This window comes from Natator depressus, chromosome 2, assembly GCF_965152275.1.
Source record: "Natator depressus isolate rNatDep1 chromosome 2, rNatDep2.hap1, whole genome shotgun sequence".
Taxonomy (NCBI): Eukaryota; Metazoa; Chordata; order Testudines; family Cheloniidae; genus Natator; species Natator depressus.
The window spans coordinates 216,863,442-216,884,870 of record NC_134235.1 but is presented as its reverse complement, the minus strand read 5'-3'; the positions used below and the strand labels follow the sequence as shown (position 1 = coordinate 216,884,870).

Sequence of the window (21,429 nt, the reverse complement as noted above, 5' to 3'; positions counted from 1 at the left end):
ACTGCAAAATTAAATCTGCAGAAAAACTAACTAACTGAAGCACTAATATTTAGCGTGGCATTCTTTCTTTTTTTTTATTTGTAATTTCAGTTTAACAATAAATCCAAAAGATAGATAAATCACTTATTACAGCTACATCACAAACTATATATTTAAAACTCCTATAAAAGATGCAAAAAACCATTCACCTATTTACTAGGGAGTAAATCAAATCAAATAAAATCAAGCTTTGGTAACAAGTAACCTATTTTAAACCTAAGCTATATAAAATATATATCTACATTTTGATGTGAGCTATATATATATTTACATATAAGTGGTTGGCCTGCCCTAGTCCTGTGTTCTTTTCTCTCTCAGCTCCATTTCAGGAACAAGAGGGAGCAGTTTGTTTGGGTTTTTTTTCCTGTATTTTTTTCTTCTTTTATTGACCTAAGTATGATAAAGTCAAAGAATAGAGATGGGTGAGCTATATATATATATATCTATAGCTCACATCAAAATGTAGGACCCAATCATGCATTGGTATCACTAGCATATTTCTGTGCCCATGTAGAATCTTCAGAACTATACTGGGATTTGCTAATGCATCTGTGCAAAGATCCTTGTACCTGTGCAAAGTTACACTGACTTCAGTGGTACTCTATATAGCAGCAAGAATCCATCCTCGCAGATCCTGATGCAGGTTTGGAAACAGACACGGCTCAAAAAAGAACAATTTTAAAAATAGTTTCTTTAAGCAATCCAGGGTTCTGATCCCGCAGACTATTCTGCACATGGTTAATGGTATGCGTGTGATTAGTGCCACTGAAATCAATTGGACTAACCATATTGTAACGCACTGTACCTTGAGGGAACACCCAGCACCCACATGTTCTTCCTTGTAAAATGATTGTGTGGTATCCAATGCAAAGTTTGTCATGTTGGGTGTCTTCAGAAGGCTCATGATGCACTGATCATTGTTGTTACAGTAATGTTATAGGTTATAATTTCAAAGTATGTAGTTATGAGGCTGAAAATGTATCCTCATGGCTTAAAATAAGCCCAGGCAAAAACTCTCCAAGAGCAGAGAGGCAGTTCACACCTCATCAGGGCAGGTATGGAACATACCGAGCCCAGTCTCACAGGAACAAAGGATGCTGGCCTAGGCAGCAACCAAAGGATCTGTTGGACTCTCAAGTGAGTCATCCCCCTTCCTTTGGCCAGTTTGGGACTGCAATGAGGTAATGCTCACCTGACCCTGAAGGGGGAAGGGCAAAGCCAAAAGGGAAGAAAGAACATGATAAAAGGAAGAGACATTTGCCATGCTCTTCCTCTCTCTTCCACTTACATCTACAGACAGCACACCAAGTGACTGTAGCACTGATCGAAGGGGAGAGCCTGGCTGAAGAGCAACCAGCCAGCCTGTGGTGAGAAGCATTTAAGTTTGTAAAGGCATTGAAAGTGTTAAGATCAGCTTAGAATGAGTTTTGCTTTTATTTCATTTGACCAAATCCGACTGGTTATGCTTTAACTTATAATCACTTAAAATCTATTTTATAGTTAATAAATCTGTTTGTTTATTCTACCTGAAGCAGTGTGTTTGGTTTGAAGCATGTCAGAGACTCCCCTTGCGATAACAAGCCTGGTACGTATCAATTTCTTTGTTAAATTGACAAACTCATATAAGTTTGCAGCATCTAGTGGGCATAACTGGACGCTACAAGATGGAGGTTCCTAGAGTTGTGTCTGGGACCAGAGATATTGGCTAGTGTCATTCGGTTGCACAATCCAACGAACAGCTTATATGCCAGAGGCTGTGCATGAACAATTCAGGAGTGGGGGTTCTCACAGCAGAGCAGGCTGAGGCTGGCTCCCAGAGTCAAGGATTGGGGTGATCTAGCAGATCACCAGTCCAGATAACACTAGAGGGGAACGTTACACATGTACATAAAATTAACCACATGTGGAACTGTTTGTAGAATCAGAACCTAGGCTGCTGTTTACAGTTTTATCTTTGGAGAAGAACAAGTTAATAAAACCAAGAGAAGCAATTAATCAAGAGTTTGACACAAATATATGGCTGTCCAAGCAAAATTGGTAGAACTGGCAAGTTAATGTAGCAATTTTTTCATAATGTTGTGAGCTGCAGAGTTGCTCCATTGACTTCCTAATCTGTGGTGTGGGACCAAAGGCATGACTGAGAATCATACAGCTTTTGTCTTTCAACTGCTATTCACTATATAATTAGTACTTTTAAAATTTTGGAATTATATTCATATTAGTGACATAGATACAACAAATAGTGATTTTTGTCAGCATTAGTAATTAGGAGATTAGAATAGGAAAACGTTTGGTGTTAGTTATTAAACATGAATAATTTACCACTAAGTGATAAAAAGTAAATAAAAAACTCTGTTAATTGATTTAACAACTGTATTTGTTTGCACTGAAGGGAAAGAAAAGTGGTATATTTCTAGAGAAGAAAAGTGCAAAGTTAAATATTTAGATGTTCTTCATTTAATGTTTATGAAGTTATTTTGCACACTATTTTATATTAAGGGATAAAGATTTAAAAATGAAATAAAACCTTCTAATGCTTTTCAAGGAAGTACCTCAATGATGGTTGGTTTGCCCACATTTTCTATAGTTGGTGATCCATACAATACTCCATCACTGTATGGTGTCCTCTGAATGTAGCGTAGCCATCCAGGTCTGTCAGGGTAACCCATTAAGTTGGTGTTAAATGTTATAGGATCATTACTTATCTCACCTATATAAGATACACAATATTAGAATGTTTTCAAAAAATGAAGTTTATGCAACTTGTTTTTGAAGTTTCCATTAAATAATTTTGAGTTCAGTTTTGTCATATAAACACAATTACTATAATGTTTTGTAACACATCATTGCAGTTCCATAGGGAAATAATAAAATTTTAATTTATTATCAGTATAAAAGTGCAGTTTGAGAGAGCCACACTCCTGTGTCCATGCTTCAGCATGTGTAACTGGCAGGAATCCCATATTTGAAATGTATAGCCAAGAGCAGAGTACAGTGTGCTTGTACTTTCTTAGAGCCCTAATGACCCCTTCAGCTTCCACCCATCAATTGCTAGGTCCTGGCTTCACAGGGGCTTGGGTTTCCCAGAACACCAAATCATCCAGCCTCCCTACCAACAGAAGAAAAAGCCCAGTATTTCCAAGCAACAAAAACCTTTAATTTTTTTAAAGGCTCTAGAGACAATGTCTACCTCTGAGAATCTTACTGTCAGAGGGAGACTCTGTTTTTTTCCTCACCTTACCATGTGTGGTCATGTCAAGACACAGGTCCTCAACTGGGCAACAGATTTGCTTTAGAGAAACTCTTCCAAATTTACCCGTTTCAGAAGATTGGAAAGAGGCAAACATTGCCAACAAGCTTGTGCCACAGGACAGAAAAGGAAAAGGATTTTATTTTAAGAAATTTGTGATAGCCTAAAAGACAGGAGGACAACAAGATTTCTCTGAGACAATTTTTAACCAGTAAAATAACACTTAAATATGGTGTGCTGGCCTTTTAAGGGTAGGCTCCTCATTGAACACTGTTCTGCTCCTGATTTCAGCACAGACCCCAGGAATGTTGTGATCTGTAGTTCCTAAAGTGATGAAAGTTTGAGACTCCAGACAAGGTATTCTGGGAATAAGGTAAATAAGCAGCTCTTTTTTCTCACAGTAGGAGGATGCAGATAATGAGTAGGAGCTGTGGACAGGAAGTATCTTGGAAGTACCCTGGGCCGTGGCCATCAAAAGTACCACGTAGAGAACTGGATGGCTGGAGAAGTGCCAGAAGAGGAAGCTTGATATTTAAGACTGTTTTATTAGGTGATGTTGGGAAGGGCAACGAACAAGTGGAAGCAAGTGAAGGAAGAGGCCTCAGAGAAGGAAACATGGTGGGGGGGGGAGGGGTTTGAACCACGCACTTGTTTCCTTTTCAGCCCAAGTGTACAGCTGCCAGTAGAGGGCAGGAAGAACTTCCCATTCACTTTGCTATATGAACAGAATGAGAGTTTGCACACACTTCAGGAAGAGAACCTCTAACCTAGAATGAGAAACATCAGAAAAAGATTGTGCAGACGCTCAAGAAGAGAGACCCAGGAAGCAACAGTGGGAGACTGGACAAAGAAAGTGTATGATTTGGACTTCTGCTTATTTGGACTTTCATAACCCAGATGATGGATGGTCTTCATTTTACTTGGAGAGTTAAACACAAACCAATTTCAAAAATCAATGAAACCTCGGGGTGTCAGGGGAAACTGAGAATCAACCACAATACTACAGCAATATGCTAAGACATCAGTCAAACATGTTACCATGCAACACAGAAAGCCCTCCCAACATCACTTCTCTGGGAATTATCTCACCAGGGTGCTACAGTCGCTAGGGTTCATCATAAATTACCCCATTTCACAGTTTGTTCCTCAAAGTCAATTTGAATACATCAACAGTCTGAGATGTGGCTTGTTTCAAAGTCCTTCTCCAGGAAAGGCTCTATGATGCTAAGGATCTGGCAGAGCAGATTTGTCATACACAAGTTTTAAACAAGGACTATATTGCAAATGTTGAGCCTTGATGATCAATGTGGTATTCATGATGCCTACAGGTGGGGCAATTTCAATGGATCATGAGGTCACAACTGTACAAGTCAGAGATTCACACTGCATCTGTGTAACATGCCTCAGACATGGAATTTAGGTAGCAATGTTCTAGAGACAATCTGCAATTAGGAAAGGACTTTCAAATTCCTTCCATTTACATCCCAAAGTTGTTATCTCAGGAGGGGACAAACTGGGCCTGAGATAGGCACATTTCACCCTATTATTGGCTGGCAGTAAAACTGTGTAGCTCCAGCAGTCACACACATGGAGCATAAACTCAAGAGTAAGGGTCTGTCAAGACATCCACCTTTAGAGAAGAAGATTAATGAAAATAAAAACAAATTAAGTCATTTTTTCTCTTGAGAATATTTTAAACATATGACATTCAAACAAATGCTATTTTTAACCCAATGTGGTTTCAAGGTGCCATCTTCCAAAATCAAAATTAAAAAGATTGTCAATGAAGTAGAACTTCTCAATTTTACCTGCTTCTAGAAGGCTAAATAATTTATAAGCAAAGTGGGGGGAAATGTACTTTATCTTCATATAAGGGTTGAGTTCATCTCAAAAACATCTTTTCTATCTTGCTAATGATCTTCCTTTAGTTTTACGTCATGGATGTAAGTCAAAATACTATACTTATGAAAATATAGCCCTTTCTATGACAAAAGACTGCTTTACAATTTAAAAAAGTTACTGCATGTAGAAACAAAATAGGATTGAAACCAAGGGAGCTTTCATTTTCTTTGAAATAAAATAATCATCACTGCTCTATGCTAAAGACATTTAAATTTTTTATTTTAAATGTTCCTTGTGTATTTAAAGTTATTTTATAAAATGTATAAGATGCTTTTTGACACAAACTGTTAATATCATTATTTATTTTGTAAGAAACTGATACAATCTCAAATGGGGCATTTTTTACAAAAAACACCACGACTCAATCTTTTTAAAATTAAAATTAAGCTTGTACAACTACAGATTTAATGGGATAGCAAAGAAAAGTGCCAGATTCTAATCTTAGATTCATAACATGCATTACTGAACATTTCAAAGTCCATAACTGGGCTTCTCAAGATGCACAGCAATGCATACCTGTAGTTCATAAGCCTTAAGATTTAAAACCACTTGAAATTATCCACTTACTTTACCAGTATAGAAGAGTCAGCCAAAGTTAAAAGTGTTGCAGTGATTTATGTTCAATACTGTACCACAAAGTATTCTAGATACATTTGAGATCTTGAATTTAAAAGTAAAAATGATCTTTTTCTATAACATGGAAGATCTAAGCATCCCATACCAGGCTTTGGATAAGGAGGAAACTCCCCCTTAAAGTATTCTCTCTCCAAAACATGAACAAAAAGAACTCCAGCAGAAGGGTATACATTCCGATCAGAGTGCACCTTAGAGAGAATCGTGTACACTGAAAAGCAGAAGGAAAGATAAGAGACAGAAAAGTAAAAAGTGAGACATGCTCTAGACAATACAGCATGCATTACTATGGAAATTTTCATTTCTAGGGAAAGGAAAGCAACAAGCATTAGATACCTGTTAATAAGTTTTTAAAAGGTTGTGTGGTTTAAGAATACAATGCAAAACAAATCCTCTCTTTGCCCATTATGTATCCTCCAAGTCCTGTCCAAGATTCCAGTAAACAAAATTAGACAGTTTTTGATATTTCAAATGCTAATCACCTACTTTTAAAATGACAATTACTTTTAAAATGACAATAATGATGGATAATGAAGAAGCCAATGAGTATTTTTGGAAACTTGTTTATTTGTGACATTCCATATATCAATAAAAACACATATGAGTGTATAATCAAATTTCCCCCATATTTTTAACAATAAAAATAAGGAACAGAAGGAACAAAGTAGACTATACTGGCTTAATAACTTGTTTTTAAAGTAATTAAATATGACTATTTAGTCAAATACATCTTGATGAAGGCTCTGCAAGCAAGAACTTCATTATTATACCTTGTTCTTTGTTATTCTGTATTTGTACACTATCAATAGCCTCAGAACATAGGGCAATATTCTTCCTGTTCTGCATGCAAGATTCCCATGGACATCTATAGTAGTTCTGTGCACAAATTGAGGGTAGAATGAATTATATTAATCACACCACACACCAAGGGTAAAATAAAAATGTCATAATTCCTCAGTGGCATTTTTTAAAATATTTAGTATTTACTGCAAAAATTGAGTGCTTTTCTCTTCTGATTACATCTCATGTTCTAAAAATACATATTACTATCAAAAGTGTATATGAACTATTTATATACAGTTATATTTGACATATCAGACATAATGTGAATTTTAATTTCTTTCTGTTGCTCAAGGGAAACTTCAGAAGCTAAATTTTAAAGGAGTCTCCATCCAGCCTCCCATTTTTCACCTACAATTGTGCAGGTATAGCAAACCAGGTATTCAGATAAAAATAGACATACCATCATTTTTATTTGCCGCGATTTGCAGATTCAAAATGGGAGCCTAATTTTAAAATCAAGCCCTATATATGTGATATAAAATTGCTTAGTTTTATATATGGCACTAATCTAAACAATAACATAACACATTGGTGTGACACCTCATCTTCCCATAAGTGAAGAAGATTCACATTCTGTCAAACTAGAATTTTACGAGTTTATACATATCAGGATCATTCACAACAAACATAAAAAGGGACTCAGATAAAATTCCAATCCATTTTTATTTCTCTATTTAAATTATAAACTTGAACTCTTTTAGAAACAACTGCTTTTAATGTGTGAAACCCCAATGAAGATTTTCCCAAACACTGGGAAAATCTGATTGCACACACAACAAAAAAATAGAGTTGGATGGGGATGATATGTAATTCTCACAAATTCACATTGTGCACACCTGGATCCTTCCATGTTTTACTCAAATTGTTCAGCTGCAGGATTTACAATTGTGGGAGCCCTTCTTTTAGAGAACTAACAACTTGTTCTCATGAAAAACAGCTTTGATGGCAATCAAAATGAGACCCGCTCAGTGCCCTTTTCAGGGGTAAGCTTTGAAAAACATCATGTTAAGCAGCATTTCATGGCATTAAGATGGGCTGGCAAAATTATAAATCACCAAAAAACCTTTTACAACTGCCTGAATCTGGAGAAGAATGTGCATTTGTCCTAAGCTATCAGGGGATGAAAATGAACTTGCTCATTGAGTCCTCAGTTGTCATTCCCATGAGCCAGGCTGCAAAATATGGTGAGTGGGTTGGACAGAGTATCTGCAACTCCTAGACTGATGTCATAAATTATTAAATGCATAGTATGCTGAAGATTTTTCTCAATTTTTTAAATTATTATTTCATCTTCTATAGTCATCCTAGACTTAAGTTATTTCTCATTAAGTGCATTCACAAAAAGGATAAAGAAAAGTGTCAGATACTAGAAGACTTTTTTCTAATTATCTCATTGATAATTTGGGATTCATTAGGATGTAATGCCATCTTCACCAAAATTAAAATAAACTCCACTTTAAATATGAAGAGGCAATCCTCAGCTCATAAATTGTCATAACTACACTGAACAGAATGTAGCCAGCTGAGGGTCTGCCCCCAAAGACTGTAGACCCCCCCAAGCATAGAGTTTATTTGATAATGAGTATCAATATACCTTTCTGATAGGTGCTATGGAAGAGCGTGTAAAAATAGCAGATCTGCTAATGTAATATTTAATTTCAAGATGCATGGTCTTTTGAAAAAATTTTAGTGAACCTTTTTCTTTTAAGCATTAGCTAAACAAGATGTGCTTGAAATTTGGTGTTTCCAGTTTGCTATCTTTGATTTAATAACTCTGTTCTTTGGCATCTTCCAAACTGTGTGTTCATTCCCATTATAAATATATAAAGACAGGCTCAATGCCAAATGCCTCAATATTTACTGTATTACTGTGTGTTAAAAGTGAATTATATTTACTATCATAAATAGCCTCTCTAGCTTTCTAAAATAAATTCACTATTTTAAAGAACAGTACAATATAAGCAAAGGGGAATCCATGTCCTCCAGCTAGCTGAAGTGGAACCACCACAGGCTGGCCAGCCTTCAGACATGCTCCTTCTCCAGCAGAGCTACATGTGTTTGGGGCCATGCTGCCTGTGGTGAAGCTGCTGGGTCTCTATAATTCCCTGTCTGTGGAAGAAGGCCCCTATGCTTGCAGCTAATAGGCACAGGAAAGTTTGGTGTGGGGCCCACTTCTGAACTCCCTTGTTGCCACCTAGATCACCCATTTTCACAGGGTGTGGCATCACGCCACAACTCCATCCATTACCATGCCCCTTCTGCCCTCTCAGCACTTGGTGTGTGTAGACCATCTCTATTACATGGTGGCCATATGCGCTTAACTCTCTGCACTGGGCAAAACTGGGGATCTGCACTGGCAGAATCACCACAGTGTGCTCAGTACTGTTGTGGATCCCCAACCACATGGTAGCACTACCTCTTAACCCACTGCCAGGATCAAGCCTTTATTGCTGATAACACCCAGTTGTGTCAAGATTTCTTTTTTCAGTTTTTCTTTAGGCCAAACTTATTGCATGATGTTTGCTCAAAAAACATTGCTGAACAACAGTTAGTAACAAACATTCTATTCCTTGCACCAGATATTAGGAGCTGGTTTCCTAAGACTATTACCTTCAATTGCCACATATATGACCGAGCTCCAGAAATCAATCTTTTTCTAATTGTATTTATATATTAATCCTGGTTATCCCAGTTGCCTTTGCCCAGAGTGAATTTTGCTTTTATTAAACTATACTGAACTGTCACATCTTATAATAATTTTATCAATAAGAATAAATTCAAAAGATCTTGAAATATAAATACATTTTATGAAAAAAATCTGTATTAACAAATCAGTTATTGTTAATATATTTAAAGCAGATTTCATTTAACTAAACTAACCTAGAACAATTTGCTGCAATTTGCTGCATATAATCAAAGTTGGTAAGTACACCCACCATCTTGCCTTAGTGACCCAATAAAGTCTTGAACTTGCTTTTGTAAATAAACTATAAATAGATCAAGGAAATAGAATTATATAGGAAATTGTATCTATCAAGAAAATCTGAAAAAGCAATTTGTAACATTAATAAGATTATTTACAGAACAAAAAAGGCGAGAAAAATATGCTGACTTGATGAAACCTAAAGAAAAATTTAATTTATTTTTCTGTTCCAGATGCTTTGCTTTATACCTTGAGACTTTAATACTACAGCAAAGATCAGTTTCCAAAAGGAGAATTAATGAAAAGGTAAGGTAAACTTTCTCCATAAAGAATACTTACAGAAGAATTAACAAGAGAGACTACAGTGGGGAATTTCTGCAGAAAAATTATTTCTCTGACATGTCTTAAATAGGCAGTTTACTGGATATTGCCACATACACTAAAATGGGTGCTCCTGGTAATGGAACATATTCTGTTGTTGAGGTAAGTGCGTACCATTGAGGACTTTCTGCAGATGTAAAAAGATGAAGTTGGTGGACAGTTAAAAATAAGCTTCAGAGGAACAAATTAATCATAAAAATGACCTTACTAAATTGAACATGCTAAAAGCAGCTTTAGAATTTGGCCCACAGCTGGAATGGAATATAGGGTTTCTCTTTACTGAAAAAAATAGTGGTGTTTTAAAATGTTCACTGATATGTTTGGATTAATGTTTTTAACACTAATTAGCACCTAGTATAAAGTCCTATTTTAAAAAGTTGCCTACCAGTGTTACAATGCTTTAAATTTACAAAGCACGTTACAGACATTAGTTAACCCTGACAATAACCCTGTGAGTTAGTTTATAGTATTATTGTAATTATTTTAATATAATCATTTTTATTATTAATACTGTTACCAGGGGGAGTCTTGGGTTAACCAAAACCAACTGACACATTTAAGCAGTAGTCGCTCTTTCTCCATAAGGTTGAAGTCCTGTTTAAAACAGTGTTTAAACTGTGTTAGCAAACATCTTTTAAAAAACAGTTAAAAAAACAGTTCTATTTTCCTAATCTAGATGGGGCCTTGAAAGGTAGAGTTCTACCCTCTGGGTATATATTAGCTTCATTAATACTAATGTAATTGAGCACATGCATCCACAAAAGACACATTAATCCCATTTCCCCTTCTGTTTTAATCAATAATCCCCTGCCTTTAAAGGGCAAACTAAAATATTTTGAGAAAATAAACCCCCTAAATTTTCCTATCCCAGTTCCACTAATTGGTCCCTAGTATCTTAACATGTTATCTATCTACTTACTTATGCCCTCATTACCATATTATTTAAGCTTTGTACTCATTAATGGATTTTATCCTCATAGCACTCATGTGAGGTACAGAAATATCTCCATTTTAGAGATGGACAACAGAGGCACAAGGCACATTGATGGGGTTGCCAATTTTGGTTGGACATATTCCTGGAGGTTTCATCACATGACATAATCTTGCACTGAAGATTCATCTTTAAATCCTGGAGACTCCAGGACAACCCTGGAGGGTTGACAATCTTATATATTGATTAACATGCCACTCTGAAAGCCTGTTGCTGAGCGGGGAATTGTTTCCATTAGGTCTCCCAAGTCTTAGTTCAGTACCTAATCCACTAAACCATTTTTCTTACTTATGTATAATTCAGTGTATTTTGAATGATATAGTCTACTCATTGTACAGGATGAATTTTGACCTTACAGATATTTATCTTATAACCACATATGAATTGTAATAACACAACTCTGGAGACTGGTATTTGGAAAGTTCTCCTTCACAGCCTTTCCTCTCCCTCCCCCTGATGTTTCTTCAAAATGAGAAAGGAAGTGGAAGGTGAATCTTCGGTCCAGTATGCCACTTGCTCTTCCTCTCCAGCTGACAAAAAAAATATCTCATTTATGGATAGTCTGTTATCTTCAGGTTGTGCAGCCTTTTAACAATCTTCTACAACTGACTGATTATGGAGAAAAATGTGCAACTGTCCTAACTTGGCAGAAGATGTAACTGAACATTCTTACTAACTCCCAGTGCCATTTCCATGAGCCAGATTGCCAAATATTCTGTTTTTGTGTGAGTCCACGTCATGGAAGGGGAAAGTTTTGGGCTACTGTGGAAGCATTCTGTGCCTGCTACCAAAGGATATTTAATTTCTTTACTAATGGTCATACATGATATATGGTCCCAGTTTAGATGCTCTCAAGGCATGCAGGGGGCATCATCGACCTTCACTGCACTGTTTTTACTCCTCCTTTCCCCCCTGACTCCATGAAAGCCTTTCTGTGAATCCTGGGATGTATATGCTGGGAGGGGAAGCTGCACAGGCCTGGGGGATAAGTAGACAGGCTGTGAACAGAGGGGAGAGGGAACATAAATTGTCTTTCTGTGGCCCTGTAAGGATTCCCCTGGGAAAATAACACTGCCTCAGACTGTATTACCTCTTATGAGTAGTGTTCTTTCTCCTTCTCCATAGATCCTGGGGACAGGCATAGCCATGAAATCACCCCACTGGAACCGCATTGTCAGAGAGCCTAGAGGCTGAGAGCTGTCAGAGGCCAGAGCTAGCAGAGAGGACCAGGATCTCAGTGTGGATGACCCTGGTCTCCCATGGATTTAAGAGGATCAACCAGGTTTGGTGACAGGCCTGCAGCCTATTCTGCATGTGAGGGGGGAAACCCATTCTTCCCAATAGCGAATGTGGGGGATCTCCAGAAGAGAATCCATATAGAAGTTTCTTCCTCCAGAGCTCCTTTTCCAGATTCCCTGGGTAAGAGTGATCCTGGCCATAGCTAGAGCTCTAGGGAGATCCAGATCCTTTACCTAGCTAGACGATCCACGAAAAGTTACCGGCATTTTCTCAGATAACTGTTGGTCTCAGTAAAATTCAGCTACAATATTCTATGTGTATTCCTACAAATAAGTAATAAAAATTGTGTTTTTCCTACATATAAACATGGTATGAATTATTTTAAGAGTTATAACAAGTTATTGCATTAAGCACACTGCAAAGATGTTTTTAAGCAACCAGCAGTGACAAGAAAATATGCAATATTAGGTTATACACACAGCCATTATTTTAAGCAAAGCCATAGGCAACAAAAAAAAACCCGAGGGAAACTAAACATAAAGACATACAGATTCCTGACGGTTTAGAAAATTAAAGAACTATAAGATTGTTTTTCAAAATTACTTACCTTGAGATGTCATTTTATTAATAAACATACACTGAAAAAGCAAAGGTAATATTGAAAGAGGATGTTGACTGAACCCACAATGGGATTTAAATTTACAACCTAAACTCACCATTCTTTTCAGCAGCCCTTATTCTGCTGATAATATAACTGTTGGGTTGCTTAGTCTTCCAGTTAATTGTTCCATTTATCCCTTCAGCAGAGCTTAACAAAAAAGCTTTTCAAAATAAAATAAATGCAAACAAAAAAAGAATTAATGTCAGATTAACAGACTCCCACAGATCAAATGCCATTAGCTGGGATCAGATTCTTTTAAAGACAGCTTTTGTTTTCAACTTTTCTTCAGAGTGTAGAAACAGAAATAAACAAAATAGATGATGCTGGCTTGTATATCCCTCTGGCAGTCATCATTTTGGCATGCTATCTCCAAATAAGGCCAGGTCTACACTTCTGCCAGCCTACCTATCTCAGACACAGTGTGATGGTATGTGATCTATGACCAACACAGCAATACCAGCAAAAGCGCATAGTGCAAATGCAGTTATACTGTAAAACTCTACTTTTTAGCAGCATAGTTTGTTTCGCTCTGGAGATGGGGGTGTAGAAAAAACTGTACTGGTAAAGGTGAAACTTTGCCAGTACAAACTGCATCTGAACTACGAGTGCTTTGACAGTATAATGTACTGGTATACCTATACCAGTAAACTGCAATGCAGACAAGGTATAAGAGGTTGAACAAGTCACCCCAGTTCACGCTAATACTCACTATTAATTGGCTAACAGTTTGCTGAAGACAAAGTAATTTAGATTTCCCCCAAAGACCAAGTGAATCATTATGGGACTAAGTGTGCGCCACATCACATCCAGTGTAATAATGAGCCACGTGTAATATGAGAATTTAAAAACAAATATAAAACAAATTCAAATACACTGTTCAATAGAGGATTATGTTTATGCAAGTAAGCAAAAAAATTTAAATATAAAGGCTATATTTCAAAGTGTTTACTGTGACAGTTAATATAAATGTCTGTGTGATTTAGAGTTTACCACAATATATTACTATTGGAATGTTTGTTGTTGTTCGAAATGTATGAAACACTTATCTTCAAATCAATGTAATTTCTACCAGAAAGGTCATTTAGTTCAGAATGATAGCAAAATCAACGTTATGTTTACCACTGATATTTTTTTAAAAACCAGCCCATTAACTTACTAACAAAAGGATGTCCTAAAGAAGTTGAAGAACATCATGTGATAGGAAACGGGTAGGTTACAATCAACAACCTTGCATGTATTCAGTTTGGGGGTAAGGAGAAGCATTAATCTTCTGAAATGAAGTTAAACTGGTTGTGTCTGATTTTTAAAGGTAATGTCAAGCTGTAGCTTCTTGCCTGGGACACAAAGGTGAGAGTAGGGATGACTGATTATAAATGGGCTAGGGTGCCAAACCCCACACATTAAATCCCCCTTTATTTATTTAAAACAAAACCTCTTCTGGCGCATGACTTTTTCTCCCTTCTCTCCAGCAGCTCAATGGAAAGCAGCAGCAGGGTGGATGGGACAAGGGGAGAAGGGAATGGTAAATTCTAGCCCCATCACTGAAGAACCAGAATAAAGTCCAGGATGGGAGGGAAAGGTGGGCCACACTAGGATAAAAACATGCTAACATTTAAATTCTACTTGTGCTGGCTACACTAGGGTTTTAAAATGTCTTAGCTAATACATACTAATAGTGAAAAGGGAAAAGAAACTGGTCAGATCTTCCATGCAGGCATAAAAACCAGCCGCAGATTAGCCACTGGGCCAATGGGGCCTGTGCTCAAGGGCCCCGGCCAGTTGGGCACCCCTACGCCCTGACCCGCTCTGCCCAGCGCTCCTGCCAGGGAGTGGGATCAGGGCGCAGGAGCTTGCCTAGCTCTGTCCACCTGGTGCTCCTGTCAGGGAGTGGGATTGGGGCACGGGGACTTGCCCCACTCCGTCCGCCCACATGTTGCTCCTGCCGGGGAGCAGGGTCAGGGTGTGGGGGAAGGAGCGCCAGGCAGGCGGGGCAGGACAAGCCCCCATGCCCTGACCCCATTTCCCCGGCAGAAGTGCCAGGGAGGAGTGCAACTGCAGTCAGAAGGGGGGGAGAGGGGCTCCCACTTGCTCTGGCCCAGGGCCCCACAAACCCCTAATCCCACACTGATAAAAACCAATGTAACTGGCGCCTGCCCATCATACACTCTGGAATCCAGAGGTGGGGAGGGGTGAGGGCATGGCCAGGGCAGGCTGTGTGACAACAGTCCCGAGATGGTGATGGCCTCTTGGCACTATCACCAGCTGATCTATATTACAGCAGCTCTTAGACTAGAAACAAGCAAAGAATTTTCAGGTTTGGAAGATGGTAATGGGTTTAAAGGACTAAATAAAAACACAGTAAAGTCAACAGAAGCAATCAATGTCAAGACATTGAAATGTCTGCATAATTAGTGTATTTTTTAAAATTGTTGTTATTCTCATCTTGACACACTTACTCCACTAACTCTCACTCCCCTTATTTAATTATAAGGAAACTGGATGTCTCTGAGGACTTTGAAATAAGATAAAAGCATTTCACATCTACATCATTTGTTCAAGTCCAGTCAAGCTGGTGATGACCAAAAGTTGACAGAATTGGAAAGCTGTTCAGTGGCCAATAAGAAGTAGTTTCATTAGTTTCAGTTTCTTGTATGTGGATATTCAATTCACAGAATCACCATTACACATTTGATAAGTCTCAGTAAAGAAGCTAATGGCTAAATAAACATGGAACACATCATTTCAAAGACAGTACCTCCAGACTTTTCCTGAGCATTTAATTTTATTATTAAAATAAATCATACCACCTTAAAATTGTTAAATCCTCAAGTGGGGCACGGTATATATACTATCCAACCCCCACTGGTACTTCAAATACCTCGCTTGATATTACATAAAAATATTACAATTACATTAATTTCAGAACAATTTATATTTACATTCTGCATATCAATATTGTGTCCACAGTAACTCTGCTGGGTTGTGGAGTCAAACAGGAAATGGTTAAGTGGCTGAAGAGTACATGCAGCTGGACCTCATGCACTTACCTGGCACAGCTGCTATGTATAAATGAAGGAAGACACAAGACATGGCCAGATTAGAAGGAAAGAACTAAAAGCTGTGTTTTTAAGATAGTTATTCTCCCCAAAGGAGAGGATGTTATTTTTTGGAGTTGGTTTATATCTTACAAAGGTAAGGCTATTTATTTGGACTTTGATTATACCCTGGAAAAGAGAGAATTTAAGAGTTTATTTATTTTGTAACTTTTTACTACCAGAAAGAGAGCCTACCCCATGATAAAAGCAAATAAGAATTTCTGAAGTTTAATTACAACATACTAATAGCCTTTAAATGTTCACTATCAACTTGAAGTCTACCTAATTTTTAAAAAAAGTTAGCCATTTTCACATACTACATCTGGCCTACCTCCTCTACCATGACGTGATTTTTATGCTCACATTTTACTACTTCTGAAAATGTGTGTTTCCTCTCCTCTGGTGCGATGTGAAAAACCACACACAAGCACAAGTAACTGGCTATAATACAGTAAATATTGTCAACTGTAAAAAATAAACAAACTGAAAACTTATGATAACCTTAAATTATCTTTTGCTTCAGGGGCTCCCAGGTAAAACTGAGGTTGCTAAGAGGAGGTTTTCTCCAATCCTAGTCACTATCCCCTTTTTCTAATGCTTTATGGGAGGAAACCATTCAACTGGTTTAAGGGGCATTGGGTGCAGGGAGGATATCTGTTACTGGCTCTTTAGTTTCTGCATATGCTTCTAAAACATTAATATTTCTTTCTGTACTACAAAGTTTACTTTTTTATTCTTATGAGAATGAATTAAAATAGCAACTTTGTAAACTTATCCAAAGTGGGGAAAAAGACAAATCTAATAGATAAAAAACAAATGCAAGAAAATGTAACTAGGGAGTTTTAGACATCTATGCTTTCTTCAAGTATCTGAGGGAAAAGAGTCGTATAATTATATGATGACACTTCTCAGTTTGATTAGAAACTGTAAATCCACCTTTCAACTATCCAAAATAGTCTGTAATTTTTTCAATCTAAATTATGCTACCACCCAAACAAAAGAAACTTTATTCCATAATTGCAGTCAAGCCAATCAGATGACTATTGTAAAGACTCGCTCTTCTGTATCTACTTATCTGATTAATATACAACCTTGAGATACCAATCAATTTTTTTTATGATGAGTTATGTCTGCAGGAAGGACAATATGGGATGGATTAAGGCATGAGCACTAGTTGCTTAGGGCTGCTCCTCCTTAAGTCATGCAAGTAAGAATCTGAACTCCTACTTAAATTTCTAGCCCTCATGGTGCAAAGAAAACCCTGAAAAAAGGAAATGAACTAATTGATGCGGTGATGTCTGAATCTACAGATGGCCAGAAACAGTAGCTCTGAAAGTGCAAACTACTCCATTCTGTTCAGTGGGTGTTATTCCCAAGACCCGGTCCACTGCTTGTGTGTTCCTGCATACATTATTCTAGTGATCATTCTGTGGTAGGAAGAGAAAAGTGCAGTGGGTCTAGCCCAGTTTCATAAGCAGATACGCCCCAGCTTCTGGAGTAAGTACTGGGGATCTAATGTTTCTGCCACCGCCTCTCCAAAGGGGGAGGGGACCCTTCTTGCTGTTCCCGAGGAACCCATATTATTATCCCTGCCTCTACTAGAGGGGAGGAAGCCCCTGCACCACCACCCCAAGTAGAGGGGGTTGGGGAATGCCAGGGCTGTGGAATGGGGACAAGGTTGCAAGGGAACAGCCACAAGGGGATGTGTGCCTACGGCGCCAGGTTCCCTTAATCTGACTCTAAAGGCAATATGACTGATTTATAAAAATTTTCAGAGAGAGAAATCAAGTATAAGGCTTAATCTTGGGATAATGTAGAGGTCTTTATCTCAGTCTCTAGTGAACTCTCTCTTCCTCATGTCTGAAATCATGATTTCAAAATGCAGTCTAGTTTTAACAGCAATTATTGAATTAGTAGTTCTTTGAAATTACAAACATTTTTAAAGCTTGTTCTACCACAATATCAAGAATGTCAAGTCTCATCTTCCCTGGCTTTGTTGGAGGACTTCCAAGGGCAGGGGGAAGAGGTCACAGATGGCCATTGTTAACTCTCATATCTCAAATGAAGAAATCGAGGGTTCTGAATCTTAAAGTTCAATTAAATGTCAACAAAAAACCTCCTTGAAACAGTAACTAAAAATCCAATACCCTTTCACCTTTTAGTCTCAAATGATATAACTTCAAGTCAACATGCTTTTTCCAGGGTAAATAAGACCTTTTTATTTCTGAAATAAGCTTTTTTAAATCTTTGTTGTTTGTACATCACGAAGAAGCAAAAAGGAAAAGAGCCTGGACTTGTGCTATTGCAGATCAACAGCTATAACTAAAGGAGAGAGTAAAATCTTAATTACCCAAACTTGCAGAAGACAACACTTCAAGCAATGCCCTTAATCAATATGCAGACCATCAACTAGTATCAGTAAATGTTGCATGCACAGGTTAAGAGCAATTTAAAAACAAAACAATGCTTCAGTGTATTAGGGGATGTTGAATGGCTTCCAAAAGCCTGATTGATGTGCAAATAAGAATTCAGAATTAAGTGAATATCTTCAAATATATAACCCTGAATGAGATTAACCCTGAATGAGATAAGCCCTGGTTATCTGAGGACAAACCATCTGTGACATGCTACCTGAGTTGAGATCAGCAGAGAATCCTAAGGCAACGTCTCTTTGATAACTGAGGGTCTTCTGTTTTGAACTCCATAGAGTAGTGGTCACCAGAAGCCAGATTTATTAATCTTTCAGGTTCAGCAAAAATCCTGTAAACTATTAAAGAGGGAGAGGTATGGGATGGTTACCTTATGGGCAGTTCTGTATCTTGTGTGTGAACTCAGAGCATAGGATGACATCTATAGCTATATTTTGTAATAGGGGTGGCCAACCTAACTGATCCTCCAAGCCACAAACAATAACCTTCAGAAGTTTGAGAGCTGGGCGTGCCTGCTGGGGCTCAGGGCTTCAGCCCTGCTCTTGCTGAAGCTCCAAGCGCCAGCAGGCACCTCCTGTGGGGCTGAAGCCCTGAGAACCCCTTCCTTCTACAGCAGAAGTCTCTAGCCCCAACACCCTGCTGCTGCAGGACAGATGCCCTGAGCTCCCCCTGCACCAGTCTGGTAGGTGGAGAATGGGGGTGCAGCAGGGGGGTGCCACAAGCTGCACTTTCACTGTAACAGAGCTGTATGTGGCTCATGAGCCACAGTTTGGCCACCCCTTTTTATAAAGTTGAAGAAACAAGTAAATGAAGCTAATACTGCAATAAATACAGTATTACACAAGTTTGATATAATGTAAATAAATGGCATCTGCATGCTAAGATACAGCTCTTATTATGATGCAGTCTTTTAAACCACACATAGTTGCCCACAACTGTGTCCTATACCTTGCTCACATGGGTTACATTGTCAGACTCTTTGAATAAAGCAAGGCTGTAAAGCCTAGAATGGGTTAGTTTTCCACATTCCCCCTCCTAAAAACCTTTAGAAGTACTAGATTTAAAAACAAATGCTAATGTTGTTTTAATTCTATGTAATTTATCCCTTCTGAAGTTAACCCTTCATTGACTACACTACTTATATCCTGCACACTGAGCCCATATTTTTTAAATATTTTAATGCATGTGGTACTTATCATATTTAAGGTAAGTGATCCCAAATGCCACTGCTTCATAGTTCGAGAGAATTAAATGCAAATAAACTTTTGATCACAACAAAGGGACAGAGAAACTATGTGATAAAACCACCATGCCAAACAGCTATATACTTTTTTTCACTGCAAAATCCTGGTACCCTAATGATAAAGTTTATGGGAGTGGCTGCACTCCTTTAGCCTTTTTGGTAGGGTGGCCTAACACTTTCCTTCATAAGAAATGTCTCTGCTTAAAGAGACAATACTTTTTGTGACAGGACTCTGAAAATAGTATGATCATGTGACTAAAGACTGTTACAAACATATGCAGAAAGGAGCAGAATAAAAGTTGCTGTACAACCTTAATTCTGGCACTCTAACTTCTTAGTGCTTGACACTGGTGGGACCATAATATTCTTAAGTCTTTCTTGTATATAATTTGCACAATGGCAGAACATGTATGTTGCTTCAGACAGAGCTCGAAGAAGTGTCTGCAAATCCTATGAGGTCATGAGAGGTGACAGGAAAACATACTCGTTGTAGCCTTCAATAAAACTAGATCTATGCTCGCTACCAGAATTGAGTACAGGGATCTCTTTTAAATGACTGTGCCATCGAATTCTCTTCATGCATCACATCTTTTGTTCTTGACATGATTACCTACAGCCTGTTAATCTATGGACCCATGCATACCATATTCATTACTGTGGCATGAGGGTACCTCTCTCCCATGTACGTCATATCCAAAGTGACAACTACTCCTAAAATGGGCATGTTACTCCCGGTGCAGTGGTTGGGATGGGGAGGGGCTGGCCAGCAATATGTTACATGGAAGGTGGCCATCACATCTAGCATTCCTGTAGATTTTTATAGCGTCAGGCTGCTGTTTTATAGCGTCAGCACAAGCCTAGGGGAGGGGGCAGTTGGGGCTGTGTCAATCCTACAGAGGCGATGCACTGACACCGAGGCTCTGAGACCGGCTTTGCTGCAGAGACTCCTGTTTTCCGTAATGAACTGATGATCGCAGGGGCGGCTGCCTGCTAGGGCCAGGGGGTGCTGCTGGAGGGCCAGGCAGGTTAGAGGGGCCGAAGCTGCGCGCGGGGAGGGGACTGTGGGCGCCGCTACTTGAAGGGGAGGTGGGAGGTTTCAAAGGGGAGCCGCTGCTGCCGCTGCGGGGTATCGAGGGGTCGCCGCCCTGGAGGCAGTGGGGTCCCTGTTGCAGGCAGTGAATAGGGGGCCGCAGGGAACAAGGCGGGCTCGAGGGGGCCGCTGCCGGGGATTGAGGGGTGGCCGGCGAGGCGGTTTGGGGCGGCCAGCGAGGGGCTCAAGGGGGGACAGCGGGGCCGCGCCTGTTCGATGCAGTGAAGGAGCCGTTGCGACCAACCTGTCAGCAGGAGGGTGGTGAAGGCGCCCCCGCTCCGCCTGCTCTGCGGTCGGGACCCCGGCGTACAGCGCTGCATGGCTCCTCGCTCCTCCAGCCGCCGCCGCTGCTCCTGCATCCTCCGCCCGCCCGCTCCGTGCCGCCGCCTGACACCAGCCAGCGGCATCCCCCCGCCCCTAGTGACGGTCTCCAAGCAGCGCCGGTCGGTCGCCGCCGCGGGGCATGCTGGGAGGAGCCGGGCTCCCTTCAGGCCTCGGAGCGAGCCAATGCGCGCCCCTGAGCCGCGCGGGCCGAGCTCGCGGCTTGAGGCGGCGTCTCGGTGGGGGCGTTCATGGGATTGGGGGAGGGGCAGTGAGCGCCGTCAGAGGAGCCTGGTGGGGAGCCCCCCCTGCCAGTCACTCAGTGCCCTGGTTCGGAGTCACAAGTGCCCCTGGCCACGCAGGCTCTGGCCTGTACTTAACCCTGAGGG

At 39.5% G+C, this 21,429-nt stretch overlaps 1 protein-coding gene across 9 annotated transcripts in view; it reads right to left on the bottom strand.

Annotated features, from left to right (window-relative positions):
* SGCE (sarcoglycan epsilon) overlaps positions 1–21,194 on the bottom strand; it is a 59,441-nt gene extending 38,247 nt beyond the window's left edge. For 2 of the 9 annotated variants that reach the window (XM_074945901.1, XM_074945906.1), the window contains exons 1-4: positions 20,964–21,184; positions 12,918–13,022; positions 5,913–6,035; positions 2,592–2,749 (exon numbers count right to left, since the gene is read on the bottom strand). In XM_074945901.1, the coding sequence (XP_074802002.1) occupies positions 2,592–2,749; positions 5,913–6,035; positions 12,918–13,022; positions 20,964–21,126 (549 nt within the window). In that variant the 5' untranslated portion in view covers positions 21,127–21,184. Of the gene's footprint in view, positions 1–2,591; positions 2,750–5,912; positions 6,036–6,594; positions 7,211–12,917; positions 13,023–20,963 lie in introns of those variants that run through there. The other 7 variants (XM_074945905.1, XM_074945900.1, XM_074945902.1 and 4 more) reach the window with 7 other exon arrangements.
* Between the last annotated feature and the right edge of the window lie 235 nt (positions 21,195–21,429).